Below are 22,459 nucleotides of genomic sequence, written 5' to 3'. Positions count from 1 at the left end.
GGTCAGGAAGTCACACCTCTGGAGGGTTGTGGGTGTAAATTTTCCACATCTGTCTATGACTCACACTCCAGTGACTGCGAGCTCTAACTGACGGCTGAGACCAACTGACAGAGTCCACAGAAAGGTCCTTTTATTATGTTTATGGTCGGATTACATCTCCCCGAATCACGTTTTTAATCACAGCAAGGTGTAGCAACTCAGTTCACAAATTAGACAAAGACATATTAGACCAAGTAAGGCCTGTTTTTTCTATACTTATCTCAATATTATTCTGTAGTTTAATATTTATTTCGAATATTTATGTCAAACATTGTGGAAGAGAGGAAAACATTTTGGCATGTCATAGAAGGAAAAGCAGAGGTGAAACTAATAAACTGAATGGTGGCTGAATTTCATTTAGTTGCTTCAGCTTCAGGGTCCTTTTATTCATTCTTTTTACAGCAGTTGGTTAGGTTGTTTCATTTTAACACCTTCATTAATAATATTCACAAGATTTCTCATTGCAGTAGATTTTCTTTTCCTTTTTTCAGTGTGCCATATTTGATTGAAAGTAACTTGTAGTAACCGTTTTTTGTCTTGTGTACTACCACACCTGATCGACAGTTGGCAGTAACCAAAGGCATTTAAGAAAAAGACTGCATGCTCGTGATCATGGATGTAAACTGGAGGATTTAAAATGTCCCAAACTGTTCGAAAAAATCGTCTTTGCAAATGTTCTACGAGGAAGGAAGACCCACAGGATTCCTGTCAGTATTTTATTAATGTATTTAAAATATTCTGTTTAAGTGTTTAGCTTTTAAGGGAAGGGACACTGATTAAATTACAATTAAAAAAATGCCTAAAAGTCGTTTTAAATGTGGCTTCAGTTGAAATATCATTTGAAATATCACTTTGTAATTTAAACCTAGACATTGGCTGACCTCCTAACAAGTTACTGCTGAAATAAATTCTACTGAAAGAGTTTCCTGGAACTTTGCTTTTAAGCTTTTTGCTTCATGTGAAATGTCAGGAGTCACTGCTCACTCCGTCAATGTAGGTTCGCAAGTTTATCGAGGCAACCTTTCATCACACAGATAAACCCTGTGCAAAGAAATAAGCAAAACCATCAGGAAGCAGCTGCTGCAGGCCCTCTTTTCCCCACATGAAAGGATGTGGTTTGTTCTGTATGTGTAAAAAAAACTTCACCGCAGGCCGTTTTATTTTATGATACAATTTCACCAGAATTTGGAAATAAAAAATGAAGAAACACAAAAAGCAAAAAAGCACTCATTTTAATGCTGCTCATGAGATATTATTTACCTTTCAAATTAATTCTTGCTCCTCCGAAGTTAAACTTAAATCTTTAGCGCCTCCCAGAGGGAAAAAGCCGTATCGGGATGTGTTTCAAACAGTCAGAGAGATTTTATTTAAAATTTAAAATTGTGAAAAGATCAGCAGCAGTAGTTTTTAATGTGCTTTAATCTTCTAATCACATATGTGCTGTGCCACTTCAACATCAGTCTGAGACATTTTGTTTATTATTATTTGTCACATTGTACATTCAGAATGAACATATCATTTTGGATATTCTTTCATTATTAGGAAATATAAACAGGGTCAGTTACAGTACCACTTGTTATCCACTAGAGGTCAGGGCAAAGAAACAGATGAGCACAGCCAATGAAATTAGCACTTTGAAAACAAGAGTGTTGTAACCAAATGTTTTAGGGAAAAAGCACTCTTCAACTTGCTTTGCGGTGACCACAAAAAGACAAAAAATAAACTCTCAACAACAAAACCGGACTGATCTGACTATAAAGTTTTGATCAATCCAGCTATAAAATATCTTTTCTATTCTATCTATTTTATCCCCTGAACGTCTAATGCTCACCTTTTTAATTGTGACTTTTGTAACTTTTGACTTGCTTTTGACACTGAGGGACTTGATTGAATTATTAGTTATATTTTATTTGATTATGTGTCCATTTGTCCGTGCCTCATCCTCGAACATTTCACCAGCACTCTCCAGTTGTGTTCATTATTATTCAGGAAAAATATGTATTTAATATTTACTCTTTGTGGCACAAATGCAGAGTTGACCTCAGCAGCGATGTCAGCTGTTGTGCGACCCTAACATCACAGTTAATAAATAATAATACCTACCTCTTAGCCTCCAGCTGAGGAGCTAGCTCCTTCTGTGGTCTTATCTGTGTGGGTGTGAACTAATACAGCGTAGTGGCAGGTAGTGTACCCACTTATCTTCACCTTTTTAACATTTAAGTTGTTAACATTTTAGTTAGTATTTTCTTGTTTAGTTTTGCATATTCTGAAGACCCATCCAGAGGTTTAAATGCTATATTGTGTGGCATTGGTCCATGTTGTATACTTGTCCCTATAGATAATCATTTGATAAATAAAAACATATCAATGACTCTCAGATTGATGTGAGCCAAGGTAAAATATGTTCCAGTTAATTCAAATCATTTAGCATAAGTAGCATAGTTTATGCGAAATGCAAAAGTTTCAGAAAAAATACACACATCAAACGAACATCTGACCCAATTTGGTTTAATATAGCGCTGACTCAATACTGGGTTAACTGTACTAAATACCCCTGGGGAAAAACCATTTGGTCAACAATTAGTAGAAGGACAATATGTGTTTGTTTCATTTTTCTATATTACTGTTGTGTTATTTAACAAAACTTTAAAGTATGGAATAGTTGCAAACTATTGATATGTAATCTTATTATACAGATAGAATCTATTTCATTCCCTTGTCAGGATCCTCACTGACAATGGTTTTCTAGCTCTTTAGCCTCTTTAGCTTGAGCAATGCTTTAGAAATTAAAAAGTATTTTTTAATGAGTAAAGAATTAAAAACAGACCAAAATGTCCTGACTATCGAAAAATGTCGTCACTGTCAAGGTCGAATCTTAAATTGGTCCTCACAAAGATAGAAAAAAACATGCACACACACAAATACTCCCAAAGAAGAGCAAAGTTCAACATTTAGTGTCTTTATAAAACAGATTTGCAAAATATAGCCAAGGCTCATTCATTTAAATATGCATAAATAGCAAGAAAATACTTTCCCATTTCAATTCAAATTCTTTTTTAACTTCTTTATACACAAATCAGAGATGAACATTATATGCAAAACGGGGCTGAAGCCCCTCTTGATTTGTTGCAGCAGAGAAAACACAAGCATACTGTATAGCTAAAGCAACAGTTGATTAGTCAGAAATATACATCCTCTGAAGACACATATTCATACACATTAAAACAAAGTCGTATTCAAGTCTGTGAAATATCAAAGTACACATCTTTGGATGGATGCCTTTTAAGATCAATATATATATATATATATATATATATATATTTTATATCAGCAACGCGACAGTAATCAACAACACCATGGCCAAAACGTTTGTGTCTATGTACAATAGTGCAGACGAGGAGCTTAAATCAGGACAAGGCAGTGAAAGGCTAAAAAAACACATTATAAACGTCCTGATTTATTAGACTTCAAGTGGGTTCCCTTTGTTTTGGAATATCATTATATTTAACAATGTTAGGATCAAACATACTTACAGGACATGTGCCAGACTACGCCCTGTTTGTTTTTTTGAAAGCACTGGTCCTTTTTTAGCACTTAAAAACACAACTATTCAAGATAAAACTCACTGTGATTTGTTCAGATGAAGGCTTATTTATATATTTATTTCAAATTGTATTTTATTTATTTATGTCTACTTCACTTCTCTTTTGTTATGAGACTGAAATGTTATAATAACCTTTTTCTACAGTACATGTTTGACTAATTTTGAACAAGTAATCTTTTATTTTACATCCATCATAGTTACTAATTCAGGATTGTAACAACTGCAATAGTTCCTGCTCTGATTCTTATATTTTCCTGCTTATGAATACTTTTCAGTATAAAAGCCTCATCTCATCTTGCTTTAGACAACACTGTAGAATTGTGATGTTTTTGAATGAATAGCATTTTAGACAACCTTGTAGATAAATAATGCAAGTAATATATATAACAGCATTCCGATACCTTTTCCTCATTAGCAGTGTCAAACTGTTTGCCTCCTCTTAAATGCTATCAAAATATTTGTAAACAATTATCTAACATGACATCTTTGAAATTATTTAATTAGACTGTGTCTGACCATCAAAAAAACAACTAAAAAACCCAACTCTGTTTTACTTCTGCAACTCAGCAGGCTTCAAGAGGTTCATTGATCTCACTTTCACTTTAAAAAAAAAAAAAAAGGTGCTTTAGCTTACTGGAGCAGAACAGACACGGAGATTAAAGACTTTCTATTTTGTCTTTTTTCTTTTTTCTTCCACAGACCACAGTTCATTTGGCCGGCTCAGGGATGGGCGGAGCACGCTCCAGTCTCATGGTCCAGGGGTCAGAGGTCGCAGCATAGAACGGAGAGTGAGTAAGCACTTCTTCTCCAGCCAGGGCGAAGGCAAACACTCCCCTCTGCCTCCCTGCTCCTCCCTTCTCCTCCTCCGCGACACGCTTCCCCTCCCCTCGCCGGTCCTCCCTGCTGTCCTTTCCTGCTGCGCCGTCCCCGCCCTTAAAACCCAGACCCCTGTTGCCGAGCATCTCCCCAAGTCCGTGACTCTTCACTCCCTGGTACGCAGGGTTTAAGCCGCTCTCCTCAAACCGGTTGGTGGCAGCAGTAGGGGGGCACAGGAAGTTGCTTGTGGGTGTTGACCGCCAAGCAGCCGGTTTTCTTCCCCGCCGGGGGCGTGAGATGCGGCAGCTCTGCCTCTTGATGTGTCGGTGTAGATGGTCGGACCGTGTGAAACTTTTGTAGCAGTGCTCGCACTGGTACGGACGCACGCCCGTGTGGATGCGCAGGTGGTTCTTCAGGTCGTAGTTGTGGACAAACTTGGAGTTGCAGTGGAGGCAGATGTAGGGGCGCTCACCTGTGTGCTTCCTCATGTGGATCTTGAGTTTGTCCTGTCTGAGAAAAAGAACAAAACCACATGTTTTTAGTCGTGGAAGGAAAGGTTAACACTTAAATTACAACATCACTTCTCTTTTGCACATACAAGTGAGCTTTAAAAACAGTAAAGATGATTTGTCTCCACCAACAACATTAAAAGGTGGAAAATGTGCCAAAGCGGGAGGATGTTGGTGTGTGACAAATTGCTAATGCAAAGAAACCAGCGGAGGGGGCTTTCCACTGCTTTGATATTCAGATTTGGTGAAAACACATCAACCTCAGTCAAAAGAGCATGGGGTACTTTTTTTTAACCCTTCTGTTTTACATAACCTCCGGTGCTTTGAAGTTGAAACGCACAGGAACAGGAAGTCTCTGTTTGGCTTATTAATACGGAACACTTAAAGTGAACTAATGACGACGATCTGATGAGAAGATGCCGCTTCACATACCTGGTGAATCGAACTTCACAGATAGTGCACATGTACGGTTTCTCCCCCGTGTGTGTCCTCATGTGGCGTGGCAGTTTCCCCGCTCCTTGGATGACCTTGTTGCAGATTGGACACTGCTGCGACGCTTTGGGCTTCATCTTCCTCTCCTCCTCCAGCTGCCAGGGGGGGAACAGCGCCCCCAGGTGGGACGCGGAGCTCAGAAAGCTCAGGTACGACCGGAAGTCTGCCTCGTCTTTTATCGGACCCAGAGCGTGACCCTCTGACGGCACTGACCCAGTGTTCATGGGGCTGCCTAGGCCCGAGCTGACAAACTCCTTCAGGAAGTCGCCGTGGAGCAGACTGAGCGGGATTTCCTCTTTCATCTCCTCCTTGATGGTCTCTCTTTTCGTGGCCAGATTGAGGGGCCTCGAGGCGTCGAGCGGAGCGGAGATGGGGAAGGCGTGGGGGAGCCTGGTTTGCTGCGAAGCCCCTGCGTGGGGGTGCTGGTGGTGGCCGGGGTTTAGGAGCTGCTTGGGGAAGGCTGGGAACTCGGCGGCCCACATGGAGGGGTAGAATCCTGGGAGGAGAGGAGAGAAGTTGGCCCTTCTGTCCAGTGTTGACATACGGGGGTAGAGACCCTCCTGGAGGAGAGACTCGATGGAGAAATCCTTCAAAGCCCGACTCTCCATACTCTCCTGCAACACAAGACGGAAACATCAGACTTATGAACTTTAGAACTTTAAATTATTCTTTTCTTTCCCATGAAAATACAAGATTAGTAACAGAAACAAATAAAAGTATCGAGTGAACTACCTGTTTCCCTCTCATACTGTCTGGAGACTGAGATTGTGACGACTCTCTGTGCAGGTCAAACTGCTGGTGGTACTTGGAGGTGCCGGGAGGCGGTGAGTCCTCCGTCCCCGGTGGCGTCTGCTCCCCCCGGCTCTCCGACGACTGCAGCGACCTCTCGCTGACATTGTCCTCCTCGTCCTCCTGCTCGTCCTTCCTCGACCCCTCGTCCTCCTCTTCCTCCTCCTCTTCTTCCTCCTCCTCCTCGTCCTCCTCTGCATCCTCCTCCTCCTCCTCTCCCTCCTCCGCTCTCCCTCCTCCTCCGCCTTCGCCTCCTCCACCCCCGCTGTCCATGATCTCCAGGCAGACATGGATGATGCAGGGGATCTCCAGCATCTGAGCCGCGTTCAGGATCTCTTTAACGTTGGACGCCGTCACGGTCAGAGTGGACGTGTAGGCAAACTCCAGGATGGCCGTGAGGGGCTCCGGGGCCACAAAGTCGATTTCATACACGGCCGCCGTGTGATGATGATGATCCCCGCCATCAGCGGTGGCCACTGTGAAGAGCTTCTTGAAGTACTGACTGCAGGCGGCCAGAACGGAGCGGTGGGTCCGGTACTCCTGGTCGCGGACGATGAGGATGACATCGCAGAGCAGCCCATCACGACGCTGCTCGTTGAGGCTGCAGAGGACATCACTGCTGTGATTTGGGAAGGGGATGCCAATCAGGTCATCCTCTCTGTGATGAACCATTCTCCTCTCTGTTGTTCTCTAGATAGAAGGCAATAACAACGGACAGTTTAGTGACTCTGAAACAAGAAGGTCAAACTGAAAAAGACATCATTCTGTGGGACCCACATGTTGCTCTCATAGCCTCCACTAATCCTCACTATTTTCATTTTATTAATAGTCTTGTCTTCAGTGTTGTGCGACTCAAGTAATGTTATAAATCCCTGGTAATATTTCAAAAGCCTGAGAGGTCATTTAACAGCAAAAGTTTGGAAGAATTTTCGAAAATCCTTCAAGACTTTTTAGTCTGCCTGGAGAAAAACAATAAACTGTCTGCCACACAAACAAACAAATTTCCCGAGTTGCGACTTTTCTTTCCTGATTAAAAAAAGTTAAATATTTGTACGTATAATTTAAAAAATATAACAGCTCTATTAGATATAAAATAACATTAATATAGATAATCCGATCTAGCTTCCAAACATTTGTTCATGTTGTTCAATTTTCAGGTCGGTCTCGTAAAAGAGACTTTGACCTCAGTGAGATATTCCTGAATAAATAAAGCTTAACTAACAAATTAACAAGGAGATGTGTCACAAGGGTACCATCACTGTTATCAGAGTGAAAAAGGTTCTTATTGTGCAGCTGATTGAGTATTTCTTTTCAGAAAAAACCTGGAGAATGTTATACAGTGATCCATTTCACATGTCCTCTTTTATTTCCTGTTACCATGTGATGATTAGTCATTATAGCAATGAAAGTCCACATAGACGAGTCAGTATCATAAACTATAGTTATGACAGGGGTGAAGCAGCACTTGATTTTTGCCGCAGTGATTCTCCTGAGGAGGAAATGCCAACAGGACATTGATTAGGGCATGTTAAAGCAATTAGTGAAGCAGTTAATTATTCTAAAACATTGATTTAAGGAGTGCAATAGGAGTGTCAAGTTGTCCACATCTTGTTTGTCACTGATGACAAGCAGAATCCATTCATCAGATGAAGGACTTTTTAGAAAGTGTGATATTTGAATAGACGGAGGCTCCTAAGCGAAGCTGATATTGTTAACAACAATGAGTGACAGTCCCGCTTTATTAAATTATACTGTAGACTTGCTTGTTTGTGTGCCATCTGTGCAGCAAAGGCAACAAGTGGTAAATACAGCATGTCTCATTTTCAGCAAACATCACATCTTGTAATATTTATTCTTGAATGTGCGATCACGATTTCTTGTACCAACGTGTTTGGACCGTGTGATTTAGGGAAACCCATCATCTGGATAACACATTAAGAGTCGACTTTTCTCTCGCAGTAATAATTTTTGCTGCTGTTTCCGTTTGACACTTGATGATAAGTGCATATGAGTTTCTGTGATAAAAGTGTGTGACTTTCATCCCTCTTGTCTTGTCTGACTGCCAGATTACGAGCACAAAGCAAGCTGATACCTTCATCTGAACAATGCCGCGTGCGATTGGGATGTGGTGAGAAATGAAGAGAACGACAAAAGAGGTCAGATTGTACTCTAGATACTGTATCCTGTCAAAATGCTTACTTCTGCAGTGTAACCTCTCCACTCTCATTTGATTTATGTCTCTATTACTAAGAGATCGATGTTGTTTTTGATGCGCTCGCAAATCTCTCTTCCCTTTTCTTTAAAACCTTCATTCCACAGCTGCCTGAGTTCCTACCTGTTGATTCACTGTGCTGTTGTTTACTGTTACGGTGATAAAACTTCCACTGGCAGGGTGCTCATTCATTCACATCTATGAATAGAGCTTAAACTTAGCCGTCCACACTTGGTGGTCACTGGAGGCATGTGTAGATAAATACTTTGAAGCGGGCCCGGTCACCACAGCTGCATTGTTGACTGGCTCTAAATGGGCCAGGGCTAAAGCCACACACACACTCACGCACACACAAAGTGCCTTGCTTTTGTGCTGCAGGGGATCATACCAGAGAGGGGGAAAAAAACTATTTCAGAAAATCCTGTAGTTCACCTGCAGGTATACAACTTGGATACCAATCTTACATGTAGTTTATTCTTGTCCATCTTGTTGCTAGGTAACTGTTGCTATGTTCATGCCATTGATACAGTGTGGTCATAATTAAAATGTCCATAGAGGGGGTGGTGGTATAGGATATAGGCCCACAGACCTTCTGTATAGAGCTACATCAAACTACCCCGATGGGAAAACTGGAACAAAACAGCAGCAGAGAAAGTTGATGAATTATATATTTGAAATAGAAATAGAGAATAGTGAACAAAAAAAGGGATTATATCTGTATAAACTTTCAAACAAACCACCCAGTGTTGTGCAAATCCTGCCCTATAAGCTCAGGTAACACACACCACATTAAAACGTCGTTCACTGATCTGTTGTGCTCATTAACATTGCCTCCAGAAAGACAGAGCGATATCCTTTTTCTATTATATTTCACACCGCTACTTCCATAAAAGTTACAGCCTGGGTAGAGGGTGAGAGAATCACCCCAGTGAGAGAGTAGGGGAGAGATCAGATGGCCCTAAAAGTTCCCTAACAGGTTGCACAAACACCAGCGGAGGGGCCCCTCCCTGTAACAGCCTGCCAAGGCAAACAATAGAGCAGAGCTTGGAACAACACTGAGTGGATAAGAGGGAGAGAAAGAGAGTCGGACTGGGAGGGCTTGGCGAACCCGCCGTCATTCGTTTGCTCTCGATCCATCCCACCCACTCCTGGAACTATGAGACACGTGCTGCTGTTGCTGTTTGTTCGCCTGTTGGTGCCCCAACGAGCACCACTCCCCTCTGTTCCCACTGTTTGCCTGCCGCCAGCTAGCACTAGCTCTTAGGGGCCGGCCCCTTAATTACAATGTGGAGAGGATCTGAGGAGGATGTGCCACATAGACAGGGAGGGGAGGAGGGCACAGCTTTCCCACCACAAGGTCCTGGAGCGACATTTCATCAGCCAAACAGCCTTAACCCTTTACTGCCCACCGCCCACCCCTTCCCCCCACCCACGTCCACCCATCAGGGCAGCCAGGGTGGGGACGCCTTGTGAAAGGGCTCTGATAATTACTGTTTAAGTCATTTGGCTCCTTATCCATCTTACTCTTCCAGTGAAGTCAAAGAAGGACAGCCTAACTTTTTTTTCCTTCCAGATAAAACTCTCTCCGCTAATGATTGTCCGCCTATAACAACCTGCCATCAATAGGTGACACGATTTTTGAATAAATAAATAGTTTAAATCATATTATTGCAACAAACAGCTGTTGCACCTATCTGTGTTTGTCACACATGCATCCTATTGTATTTACTGCACAGGAAATTCAGCTCAATTATCAAACTGACCTCTAATGGACAGTTTCTTTCCGCCTGCCTGTACCGGCCACGTCTCCTCTCATGCCTCACTTAGTCACTAACACTTTCAACTCAGCACTCCCACCCCAAATTATGTGTCACCTCCATTCAGCGTTTTCTTTCTCCCAAGAACTTCATCTGCTTTCCAGGATCTGACCACCACCACCACCACAACCAAGTCCTAATCATTCTCCTCTTCCTCCTCTCCTTCTCCTCCTCCTCCTCCTCCTCCTCCTCTCTCTGTCCCTGTTGCAGCTGTATCATCATTATGCCCAGAGAAGAGCGGCTAACTTGTCCCCGGCCCTGACCGCTCAGGCCACAAATCAGCAGCTAATGTCCATCTCAACCCTTGTCACAGGCAGACACTCATTTGGCCTGTAAGCTACGACGACCAGGCCTAGTTTATCCCTGTCAGACCAGCGCATCCACCTGACCCACCTGCTAAATCACCAGCAGCCAAAGTTTACCTCTGTCACCAACTGCCCATAGCAAAGACCTGCTGACCAACAGTCACAGATGGACAATTGCACGGACAATAATTTATAGTATTGACAGCCACAATCCACCCCTTATTAGGAGAGGACATTGATTTGACCTACTGTGTTAGCTAGTCCATTATCACCAGTACAACACCAGTGCACCTGTTTCTCTCCAGCAGACACCTCCTTGGTTGGAGTTTTTAAATGACAATTGTCTGGAGCCTAAAGGCCGCATAGGGGGAGTTTTTTAAATTCTTAATTGCTGTCAACCTGAGCAGGTGACCAGCATATGATGCCACTTACACAAACTGGGGTTGTGTTTTTATCTTGACAATAATGATGAAATGTCAGGGTCAAATTTGAGCATTTAGCTGCACAAGTTTTGCTTAAAAGTTGAGGATTGCTTGAGACTTATTAATAGGAACTTTACACAGAGTTTGGTGCACATTTATTCCACATTTACACTGTTATAAAAACAGATGTTGGAGGAAATGATTGTGCTGTCATACATATTATTCATGTAAGTACAGAATTTCTTTTTTTATATATTATCAGTTTTGGTTAAAAAGTGTTCAATACATTTCAAATATGTGGCACCATAAACCTCACTTGTGTTGTTGTGTCAACAGGTGTAACAATAAATTGATTAATATATTTTATTGTTCAGTGCTATTACTTCAGCAAATAGTCTACAATTTATGCGTTTTAATTAATACTAAAGTTGCATGTATAATTACTTAAATTAAATATTTGAAGAAAACACAGAGTCTGGTCTTAAGAGATCTGGAGGCCAATTTAAGTCGCTCGGCTCCTTAAAGAGCCTGTTTGCACTAAATGTCATCTCTGGAGCCTTCAGGGGGCTCTCAGCTACACACCATTATCTCTCTCACCCCCAAAGTAAACAAAAGTTGATGGTTTGTTTATGAATATTGGTTCAGTGATTAAGAATATTGCTTCTAGACTATTTGCTTTCTAAAGGACATATTTCTTTTTTTTACTAAATCACCTTATGTTTCTCTACGTTTCTGTTTGGTTTGAATGAAGACCCCCGAATTAATTTGTCTTTGAGAATGGTACTATATATAATCAAAAATACATTTTCTAAATCAGGGATATTATCTCAGTTTTTTAAGCCTTGGTTAAAAAAATGTATCCTTCATTTGTAAATGAACAAAAGTAATCGTTTTATTTAACAGTGGCGGGTGCAGGTTAAGAACAACTGCAGCTAATGAGCTATTATCATAACTAAAATATGTGATTAAATACATTTGTAATTGGTATGACATTGATCTATAAATAATTTATTGTCACAGTTTGTGAGCCTTCTGAGTAGGTGTTTAACTCATTAAAAGTGACAATAAATATTACAGCATCTGACACAATGCAACGTGAAGAACCCATTTTTTACATGCAGCTAAATTTCCTGTATTTTATTTCCCACTTACACTGAATTGCATCCATTTTAACAATTGTTCTGCTCATAATTTTAATAAGCATTTGGTGAGTAGTACAAACAAATCTTAATAAATTAACGAATGGTAATCAGGAACCAGTAAACAATTTTTATGGTGATACTGGTCATGGCGTTTTGTAACTACCTGAGGTAAGAGGTCTATAAGCTGTCTGACAACAAGCCTGTTGTAAACAGTAATTTACAGCTCAGCCTCAAATCCATAACATGTTTTTATTTTGTCCCCACACACAAACATCCACTCTATCTTTATGAATTACCTGAGTATTTATTTTGGATTTAAAGGAGGATGTTGTATAGATATGGAATATCTAAAAGTGCAATGTATAATTACTGCTGGAGACAAAACACATACTTAAGCTCACTTAAACTACTATGTTTGACATTTCCAAGACGTGCTGTGCTGCTATAAACGCTTGTGCTATTTCCAGAATTTTACAGCACAATATTTACACTACAGCCTAAATGATTACATGAGTCATTAAGTGACTTTATTGACCTGTTTGCACCTCGTCAGGCCTTTTATGATCTGGAGCTACAACACTCTTTTTAATAGGGGACACTAAGTGCTGCACGTGTGCTCGCTGTAACATAATGCACAAGTGCAAGCTTGTTCGCACACACGCAGACTCTGAAACAATGTGACAAATTATTGTGGAAATATACACACAGACACACACCCATGTGCATACTCCAAAACTCTGGCTTCCACATAAATTCACACATGTCTTGATACGTTCCCCAGCATTCCACAGCTTTCAGCGCCCATCACCTACCGTGCCTTCAGTTTCTTGATTCCCCTCACGTGTCTTTGTATTTCCAGACTACTAAGAGGCTCTGTTGCTCCTCGCTTGACCTCTCAGCATTGCCCTTTTTAATTTAATCACAGCTGCCTCTCTTCTTTTACCAGTCTGTCAATCAGTAAGCCGGGCGGTCAGTCCATTCACAAACTCCCCACACCGGCCACGGATGCCCATTCACAAAAAATACATAAAAAAAAAAAAAAAAAAGAAAAACACCCAAGGAGGAATATCCAATGGAGAGAAGCAAAAGCAGCGCAACAGAGGAGAGCAGAGTGTGATTTCTTGGGTCTGTCTGTGTAGCAGAGTGGCTGGTGTGGAGTTAAGAGTCAGGCTCACTGTTGTGTGTGGCTCGTGTAGGACGAGCGAGAGAGTGAGAGGAAGGGAGGGAGGGCAGCAGCACTGCGCTGTGGAGATGTCGCACCACTAGTTTTTATAGCAGGGTGGGTAGCTGGAAGATAATAATACCCCATCCTCCTCCACAACACAAGTTTAAGCGCACTGTGTAATAAGCCCATGGCGCAGACACCCTCTGATTTAGGTCAGACAAAATGAATTTTTAGTTGTGTTAGAGTGGATTTTTTTGGTATAAAGGGAACGGGGCAAAGAAACTCGAAGGGGTTGTTTGGGGAGACTGAGGGAGGGTTAAAAAAAGGAAAGTAGAAGGAGAGAGAAAAGTTGGGAAACTATTTAGTGCACCTCTGTTGGTTAGTCTCAAGCTGAGATGAAGAGATGTACAAGACTAAAAGTAGTCACTCAGACGCAGCTGCAACTTAAAGCCAGTTAGTTTCAGTTTTACACCGGTTTAAAATGGAGTCCTGCTATTTTCTCTTTTCTTTTAAATAAGGTTGCGCCCCGAATTAAATTCCATACTCAAACTTACACGTAACAGGCTTTTTGAGACCTTGTTGCGTGTGTTCAGACTATGTAGGGTTAAAGACTACGAGTTGCATGCTGGGTATGGTGTAGCCGGCATAAACGCTCAGTCACAACAGACTAATTACTGAAACACATTAATACACTTTAGCGTGGGGCACCCTGCAGTCAGGACCCTATAAAACTGGCTGACTCAGTTAATGGGGGATTTGAGGGGGGAATATTACTCAAAAGCAGACAGTATCTGAGACAGAATTGAACCACAAATGCTTAAAAATACCACAACCTGTTTGCATACTTATTTTCCTTTTTGAAAAAAGGTGTTTTTTTCTTTAACCAAGGTTCCAAAAACCAGGTTGAAGAAAGCAGAAGGCCAACGTCGCATTCCTGTTTTGAGTCAGAAAGTCGCCGAAGCAGGGTAACAGTTGGTGAGCCCACCACCACCTCTACATGGAGGAGGAGGACGTTTATGCAGAAAGGTATAGAATGAAGTCATTCTGTAATGACTTCGGTTCAGAAGAGTGAGCCCATTTAGCAGGTGATTGGGTGAATACTCAACGTCAAGAAAATGTTGAGAGAGTTTGCTGTAACAAGTTCATGGCTACAAAACCTAATGGCACAGAGCATGGCTTAAAATACTGCTTCCTGAGGTAGTGCTAAAATGTGTGTGTGTGTGTGTGTGTGTGTGTGTATGTGTGTGTGTGTGTGTGTTTTAATGACACCGCAAAAAACAGAGAAAGAGTGTTTCCTTTGCTTCCACAGACAGGCCAACTGTTATGACACAGCACATTCACAGGATCTGAAACAGCCATTGGGCTTTCCTGTATGACATCATTAAACCACACCCCTTTGTATTACCGACTACTTCTTTTTTTCAATTCGGTTTGCTTACAGCAGGAAGGCTTCACTGCCGGGGCATTGACTGTTTAAGATAGGCATGTTGTTTCTGAGATGTTCCATCTTGGAAGTGAGGACACAGCTTAACTCCCGGCTAATCCAAAAGTGGCAAAAGCGGTGGATCGTCAGCGGAGCTGAGGCACTGGAGGACACAGCTAGCAGCTAGCGATCTGATACGACACCCACCTGTCGCTCAAGCTTTAATATAATTCATACGGACGAGAACAATGAAAATTCAACACCACGTAGAGTTGTCATGATTAGGGAAATTAGCTAATAAGACCAAAACAGTTTTGAACCATGTGGTAAACATTTTTATTTCTGCCGTAAAGTTGGGCATCCTACCATTGAGGTCTAAAGAGATAGACTCAATTTTGGAGGGAGCCTCAAGAAGCCATTTAAAAAACTGCAGTTTTTGGCCCTTCCTTGTTGGCTTCATTTTCAGACCCGGATGTTGTGGCTTGTGTTAATTTTACACTTAAGGAGGACTATGTTTTGTCTGAGAGGCCTAAAAATAAAACAGTTATACAGATGATAACTACATTTGATTATCTAACACACAATTAAGAACAAATCCTAGCATGATCACCTTCATAAAGGACTACAAAATGCAGTCAGTCATTGTTATCTTAGTGGTTACTCGACCTTCAAATGTACTAAAATATTTCTAACCGACTCATCCGACAATCAGACTGTGAAAGCAGTCAAATTGTGTTGAGTTAACCTCCACAAACAAGTAGACTTCAGAGTGTACATCAGACGGCTATGCCCACTTCCCTTTGGGGAAAACATGGACTAAAGCAAACCGCAGCCCATGCCCTGGTGGTTTACACTGTTTTGTGCAGGGTGAGAGCCGAGGCCAGCTCACATTGGCATCTAGTATATATAAACAGGGTTAGCCACTAACTGCTAGCAGCCCAGCCAGACGGCAAGAAAAACAACATTTGCCATCGTATAAGATCGGCTATCTATTCTAAACACGCTGCTGCCGTCATAGCAGCACACTGTAAGTGGTATCTGTGTGGATTGCTTTGTTCTAAACTCTGCAAACTGGTGCAGGCATGCAATATGTAAAATACACTAATTTGTTTTGCAGCTCATAAGTGTTGCAGCCCAATTGCAATGTGCACTCAGTATAGCATGGCAGATATAATACAAGCATGAAATCAATTATATTATTGTCAAATTATTTAGAGAAATGATCTTGGTGCTTCTGTGTTTTATATTTAAATAGTATATAATTATCAGGCTATAATACGTTTCCTTTCTGCCCTCCGTCGTTCGCAAGTGTTATGCTTTACCAAGATGTGGTCGCTCAGTCTGAGTGCTAAAAGTCACAAAACAAGAAAGGACTGGAGGAGGCTGAGTAAGAGTCATCTGTTTTGTCTGTCTGTCTGTCTGGCATCTCAACATACCTGTTTACTGCCACCTGCTGCGCTCAGCACGACACATGTACCAGGGCACCAGATTGGCACTTTGCAGGGGGGTGGGTGAGGGTGTGAGGCGTCATTACATCAAGTTGATATCATGGTGACTTTGATGCTGTACAGTATAACAAGCAGCTAGATTTCTCTCAGAAAAATAAGAACTCCGACTGTGTTGTAGCAGCAATACAGTCACATACCATAGAACACTAATTTGCATGTTGCAGTGAAACAAAAGTCCCACTTACAGGCTTGTTGTCATTATGAATTTGGTTTCTTGAAGGTTAAGACCTGTACTAGCACTTAATTCTGATCACTAAAAGCTGTTAATATTATTTGTAATAGAATATTTTTGATGACTTTTTTTTTTTCATTCACTACTTAAATATGTGAATAAGACAGATGAGACCGAAAAGAAAAACAGCATCGGTTGATTTGTTTCAGGAAGTGGCACAAAACGACATGTGTTTACACTCAAGTGAACGAGTCCTCTAGTGGCCATAGTAATGACGAGTCTTGTCTGTCGGTAGCAAAGACGGAAGTCAAGGCAAAAACAATCTGCATAGGTAGGAGGTAGGGTTGGGCGAAAACGTCTTATTGTAAGGTAACGAATGCTCTTTATTGTAAGGTGATTATAAATTTAGGAAAACACACCTATTGTTATTATTTTCCATTTCTGCCAGTAGATCCTCCTAAAGGCTACACACTGGACCTTTAACCTTAACAAAGTCATTTTAACCCCAACCCTAATCTTTCCTGAAGTAATTTTTTGGCCTAAACCTTACCAAAGCTGTTTTTCAACAGTGGTTTAGTGAACAAATGATTCCTTTCATTGTTTACTTTGGAGGAGTTTTTGGGATTACTGTCCGCATTTTTTACAATGTCTCTCATTCAGATTGTTCCACTAGCTTGTACACATCAGAAGAGGCACAAAGTAGAAAAAAGAGATAGAAGTTCACAACTGGTTCCAAAGCATGTGGCAATGTGTAGATGGCAAAATAACGTGGAAAAATAATTTCTGGTTATCAGACCTTCACTGAATTAATAACTGTAGAGACAGATAAGCAATGCCAGCCCGACTTGGGCCCTTTTACCCCGGTGTGTCGGAGCCCAGGTGTGGCCTGGTGTGGGAGAGAAGCAGGAAAGGGAGGCAATCATCCCCCAACAGTCCAGAGATAGAGCATCGCAGCAGCCTCCCAGGTCTACACCCCCTGTCTCCAGTCCAAGGACGGAGACACACACACACACACACACACACACACACACACACACACACACACACACACACACACACACACACACACACACACACACACACACAGACACAGTGTTGCTTAAACACAAAGGGGAGGCAGGCATGTGTGAAACCTACCGTACGCTCTGCCTCGCTCAATCACAGAGACACACACCTATCTGTCAGGTCATTAGAACTCACCTTGGAGCATGCCATTCGGGTGAGTGAGGTGAGGGCGTTTCCCTTTCTGCTGACCTGTCTGTTTGTGCGTTAACTTTCTCCTGTTTTGTCTTCTTTTTTCCAAACACCCTAATCAGTATCGGAAGCTTTGCCAGAAGGGAGGTTAAGAACACAAGCTGCATGGAGTTACAGTGTTTTATTCTTTACGTTTAAGGCCAATTTTATTATCTGGAAATTTATTCTGGATTGCGAAACTGCAAACAAAACGTACGAGTAGTCAAACCACAGAGGCCACCACTTCTACGTTGCTGCTTCAGAATCTTAGTATTGTGTTGCGTTTGTTTGATTTGCTTGGTGTGAATATTTGTGTGTGTGTGTGTGTTTGTGTGTGTGTGTGTGTGTGTGTGTGTGTGTGTGTGTGTGTGTGTGTGTGTGTGTGTGTGTGTGTGTGTGTGTGTGTGTGTTGGGAGGGTCGTGGGGTGAATGAGGACAACTCCTTGTGGTGATAACGAGAAGGAGGCAAGGCCTTGGCGGGACAGCCTCTGTCTGCCCTCAGGTGTGTGTGTGTGTGTGTGTGTGTGTGTGTGTGTGTGTGTATGTCTGTTTGTGTGTGTGCGCGCATGTGTATGTGTGTGTGTCAGCAGGAGAGCCCTCAGGCACTCTGGCACCTCCTAATTAAAACCAGTCAGGCTGCAGGGCAGGGGAGACAGATGCCTGTCATGGCACACACACACACACACACACATACACACACACGTGCACAACGTGGCGGACCACATTTGACCACATCCACACTCACAAATACACACGTGTGATGCGTAGGTCAACTATTTTTGGACTCGTACCCAATCTCATCCCACCCACTCAGGTATCACACAGGTAACTAGTCCGTGTGTGACCCACATGACAAAAGAGAAGCCGTGAAATCAACTGGGCAATAAAATACATCATATTATCAGAGCTGCTAATAGTCCAAGACAAAGAAGACTTTGTATGCATGATTGTTTTTGTTACCTGACTGGTGTATATTGGAGTTTGATGAGTGAATCCATTATTTATTTTCAGTTCTCAGCCTTGGGTTAAAACAAATATATCTAGTTTGAGTTAAAAATCCATCAGTTAGTTTTATACCTGAAACCTGCTGGAGCATGGCCAACACGTGACACACACCAAGCGTGCCTCACGCACACACACACACACACTCTCACATGCAGTCGTGACCCAGAGTAGCTTCCAGATTGACACATCTCTCTTCTTCCCCAGCTCAGAATGAGACATAATTGTGCTGAATGTCTGTTACCTACCGAGTCTGTCACATTTTATCTCTGTTCCCCTCCGTGTACAGCCCTGAGCTGCAGGCCAGCACATATAGTACTTAGCAGGGTAACTGCTGTTTGTCTGGGGTGGGTGGGTGGATCAAGGCACGCTGCTCTCCTTTCTCTCCCAGTGATTAGATAGCATAAGCAGGCCAGCTAGCCTAACCCACACACTCATGTCTCTAAAACTGCCATCCAGCCCCGCTTTCTCTCTCGCTGCCTCTCACACTCAGGTGGGTGGACCCACTTATTCAACCCAGATCTTTCTTTTAGACATTATGAAATCACGCTCTTTTTTTTTTCTTCCTGTCTTCTTTTTCTTCATCCAACACCCAAATGCTGAATGACATTCAACTCTATGTTTCCTGCAGACCTGAGTTTTACTTTAGAGATTGCTAAGCTAAGAATGATATCTCTTTGCACTTGTCACTCGGCTGAGGCTAGGTGGGTTGCCAGTGGTTACAGAGAGGCCTATTTTCTATTATCTAGGTAACATTCAGGAAACACCCACAATTTGTGTGTAAAATGCCTCATTGCACAAGCACAATACAAAGTGTGGCCACGACTGACATTTCAGATGTTGAAATGTCTGACAAATAATTGATACAAGACTACAAGACCTTGATAAAAAACACTTAAAAGACATTTCCACTGTGATTAATTAAAGATTATGCTAGTATATGTGGTATAGTATTATAAGGAATACATATTAAATGAAAACTTAAAAGTAATTCATGAAGTTATTGATTCTCAGCAGCTGCTGGTGTGTTGCAATTAAGTAGAAATAAAAAAATATACCTCATAATTAAAGTTACATACTGATGCAAATAACGAATTCTTGCAAGGCTTTGAATGAATATCAATAATAATATAAAAATATTTCTAATACTACAAAAGGCTTACTGTAATTTATAGTACGCCTTCATTATAGAAAAATGCTAAAACGTGATGAAAAGCAGCAGCAGGGACAGAGGGAAGAAAACAGAGGAAATAGAGAAATTGTAAACGGAAAGAAAGAATATAGCATGAAAAGCAGAGAGGGTGCGATCGAGCTGACCTCTGGGAGTGCGAGTGCCCGCCTCCCTGGCTGCTTTGTCGTTTGAGCCGGGCGCTGTGTTTCGTGAGGAACGCTGAAGTATACAAATCCCACAGAAGGAGCTTTTTTGGCAGGGATCGGGCCTCCCACCCACGGCAGCCTCTTCAAGCCTCCTCCCATCCTCTATTCATCTGTGAGGGGCGGCTTACTCACCCAGCCCAACTCCACACACACACACACGCACACGCACACACACACACACACACACACACACACACACACACACACACACACACACACACACACACACACACACACACACACACACACACACACACACACACAACAAAACCTGGACCTCGGTCCTACGGAGGAGGGCGAACACGCGCACACATGCACGCACAAACAGCTACTCAACCATTGTGTACATACAAACTCACAAGGGTGCATTAACCTGAATTTAAGCGGGGTATTTGAGGGGTAGCTGATTGGATAAGATTATGTCTTAGCTGTCCGAAAAGGGTTTGAAAACACTGATTTAAGACAACTATGATGAGAGGACAGCTGTGTCAAAGGAGGTTAAAATCACATTGTGTATCCCTGTGTAAATGCTGTTACACGGGCATGCCCACACGCTGTCAGGTGGGAAGAAGGCGTGTGGACTCATTCACTCTGTCAGTCTCATTATGAACACATTGCATCGTTTTGCAATTATGAAGCTGCCTCCTCATTGAATTTGACACTTTCATCCACGAACACTTAAGTTTCTCAATCAAGTACTTTTGCGCTCTTGCACACATTTACCCTATAGGATGCACTTTTGTTGGAATACAAGTTCCTTTATATTGAATATTGTCTCATCATATACAGTCTAGTCCAGGTGAGATTGTTTAAACATGACTGAAATGTGCCTCAGGTAATGTTTGTTAAACATACCGATGTAACAAAAAGATGTGCCAGGATCAGGTTCAGTTGAGATAATCCTGGGGAGAGATTTTAGCCTGGGTGTGTGAGGTGAGTAGGTGGTAATGTCTACTAGACTTTATCCCCATCTAACCGCCGCTGTGACAGGAAGAGAGCTCTATAGGTTCTGCCTTTGTTTGCTTTTTCATTAATGATGAAGGCTGATAAGGGTTTCAGGCTGAAGCATGTCTGTTCTATGCATGCTCCTTTTTTTTTTTCATTCAGTGTTGTCACCTCACAGCTTTACATTGGTCTTTCTAGAATAAGCTTTTTCATTCTAGTTTCTTTTATTGAATTATCCATCATGTGTGCCTGTATGAGCCAACTTGTCAGTAATGTGGTTCAACTGCCATGAAGAAGCTGTGTTAATTACATTTTCCATGTTTTTACAGCACAGCTAGGAACTTACATGACCTGCGAATAACTGCAATTAGTTTATATTACATTTCAAATGTGTAGTCATGGGCAGTTTCTTTGAAATGAACCTCTAAAGTCCTAAGGCAATGTGATTCTCACTAACAGGAACATGTAGGTTGCTTGATATGTAGCAAATTCTGATAATTCTACTTCATTTATTCATTTATAGTATCTCAGTTTCAAACAATGCAATACCTTTATCTGATAGATCAGCCAGTATGGCACATCATCATCTTTTAATAATACTCTTAAAGGTCAACAGTTGCTCATGCTATTTAATGGAGGGGGGGTCACAGACAGGAAGAGTAAAATAATCTTGAATGTCACACCTTTGCCCCCACATGTGTATCTGTGCGGGAATCTTAAAAAAGTAGTCGTCTGAGAATGAAAGTGAGTTTCAGGATGGATTCACAGAGGCCAGATGTCACCCTGTTTGTCACATCTCTCTGCTATTTCAATTAATTAAGAGGTGTGACACGGTTACATATTGACTCAAAACGACTCAGGCAGCTTCTTGATGACGGAATTGTGCTGCCGACAAGGAAAAGTATAATATCGAGAAATAAATCATCGTGCACAATCATTCACTCATCATGTAGTTAAACAAGCTGCTGCTGAAATAACAAGTAAAAGTAAAAAAACAAAACAAGATATCAGTCTTTCACTCTGTTGCAGCTTTGTCATGCTTTCACTTGCTTCCTCCTCAGTGTCTGCTGAGTGAAGGGGGAGGCTTTCAATCTGAGCACATCTGATGCAAGATACACACACACGCAGGAAAGTTTCTGAACAGCGCAGAAAATAGCTGATCATCCCTTTTTTATTAAACTGCATGTCCTATTAGAAAAAGTAGAGCCATTTGAAACTTAAAATGGGAGCATGGGGGGAACCTGATTCTACCAAAGGTCAGCCATCCTTCAGTCTGATTCTGGCAATCAGTGGGTAGCCAACAATTCTTGAACGCTTTGAAATTTTGCCACAACAAACAGAAAAATCACTCTCATTATGACTTTTTTAGTATATGCAAGAAAGTAGTACATGTAAATGGAAAAAAAAGAAAAAGAAAAGAAAGGTAGCGGAAAGAGACAGTAAGACGTTACTGACCTTTTAAAGAAGAGAAGTTTTGATTTCAGTTC

At 41.7% G+C, this 22,459-nt stretch overlaps 1 protein-coding gene across 2 annotated transcripts; it reads right to left on the bottom strand.

The window, feature by feature from the left end:
* Positions 1-4,238: 4,238 nt before the first annotated feature.
* On the bottom strand, positions 4,239-22,458 carry LOC129102619 (zinc finger and BTB domain-containing protein 7C). 2 transcript variants are annotated; one of them, XM_054612846.1, is made up of 4 exons: positions 22,428-22,458; positions 6,193-6,939; positions 5,401-6,074; positions 4,239-4,969 (listed from the first exon to the last, which is right to left on the bottom strand). In XM_054612846.1, the coding sequence occupies exons 2-4, from the start codon at positions 6,919-6,921 to the stop codon at positions 4,351-4,353; spliced, it is 2,022 nt and encodes a 673-aa protein (XP_054468821.1). In that variant the 5' UTR covers positions 6,922-6,939; positions 22,428-22,458; the 3' UTR covers positions 4,239-4,350. The 2 variants fall into 2 exon arrangements, with proteins under 2 accessions (XP_054468821.1, XP_054468820.1); XM_054612845.1 differs by lacking the exon at positions 22,428-22,458 and adding an exon at positions 12,960-13,133.
* Between the last annotated feature and the right edge of the window lies 1 nt (position 22,459).

The sequence above is a fragment of the Anoplopoma fimbria genome, chromosome 14 (genome assembly GCF_027596085.1).
Source record: "Anoplopoma fimbria isolate UVic2021 breed Golden Eagle Sablefish chromosome 14, Afim_UVic_2022, whole genome shotgun sequence".
NCBI classification, from domain to species: Eukaryota; Metazoa; Chordata; class Actinopteri; order Perciformes; family Anoplopomatidae; genus Anoplopoma; species Anoplopoma fimbria.
This window is presented reverse-complemented; position numbering and strand designations above follow the sequence as displayed.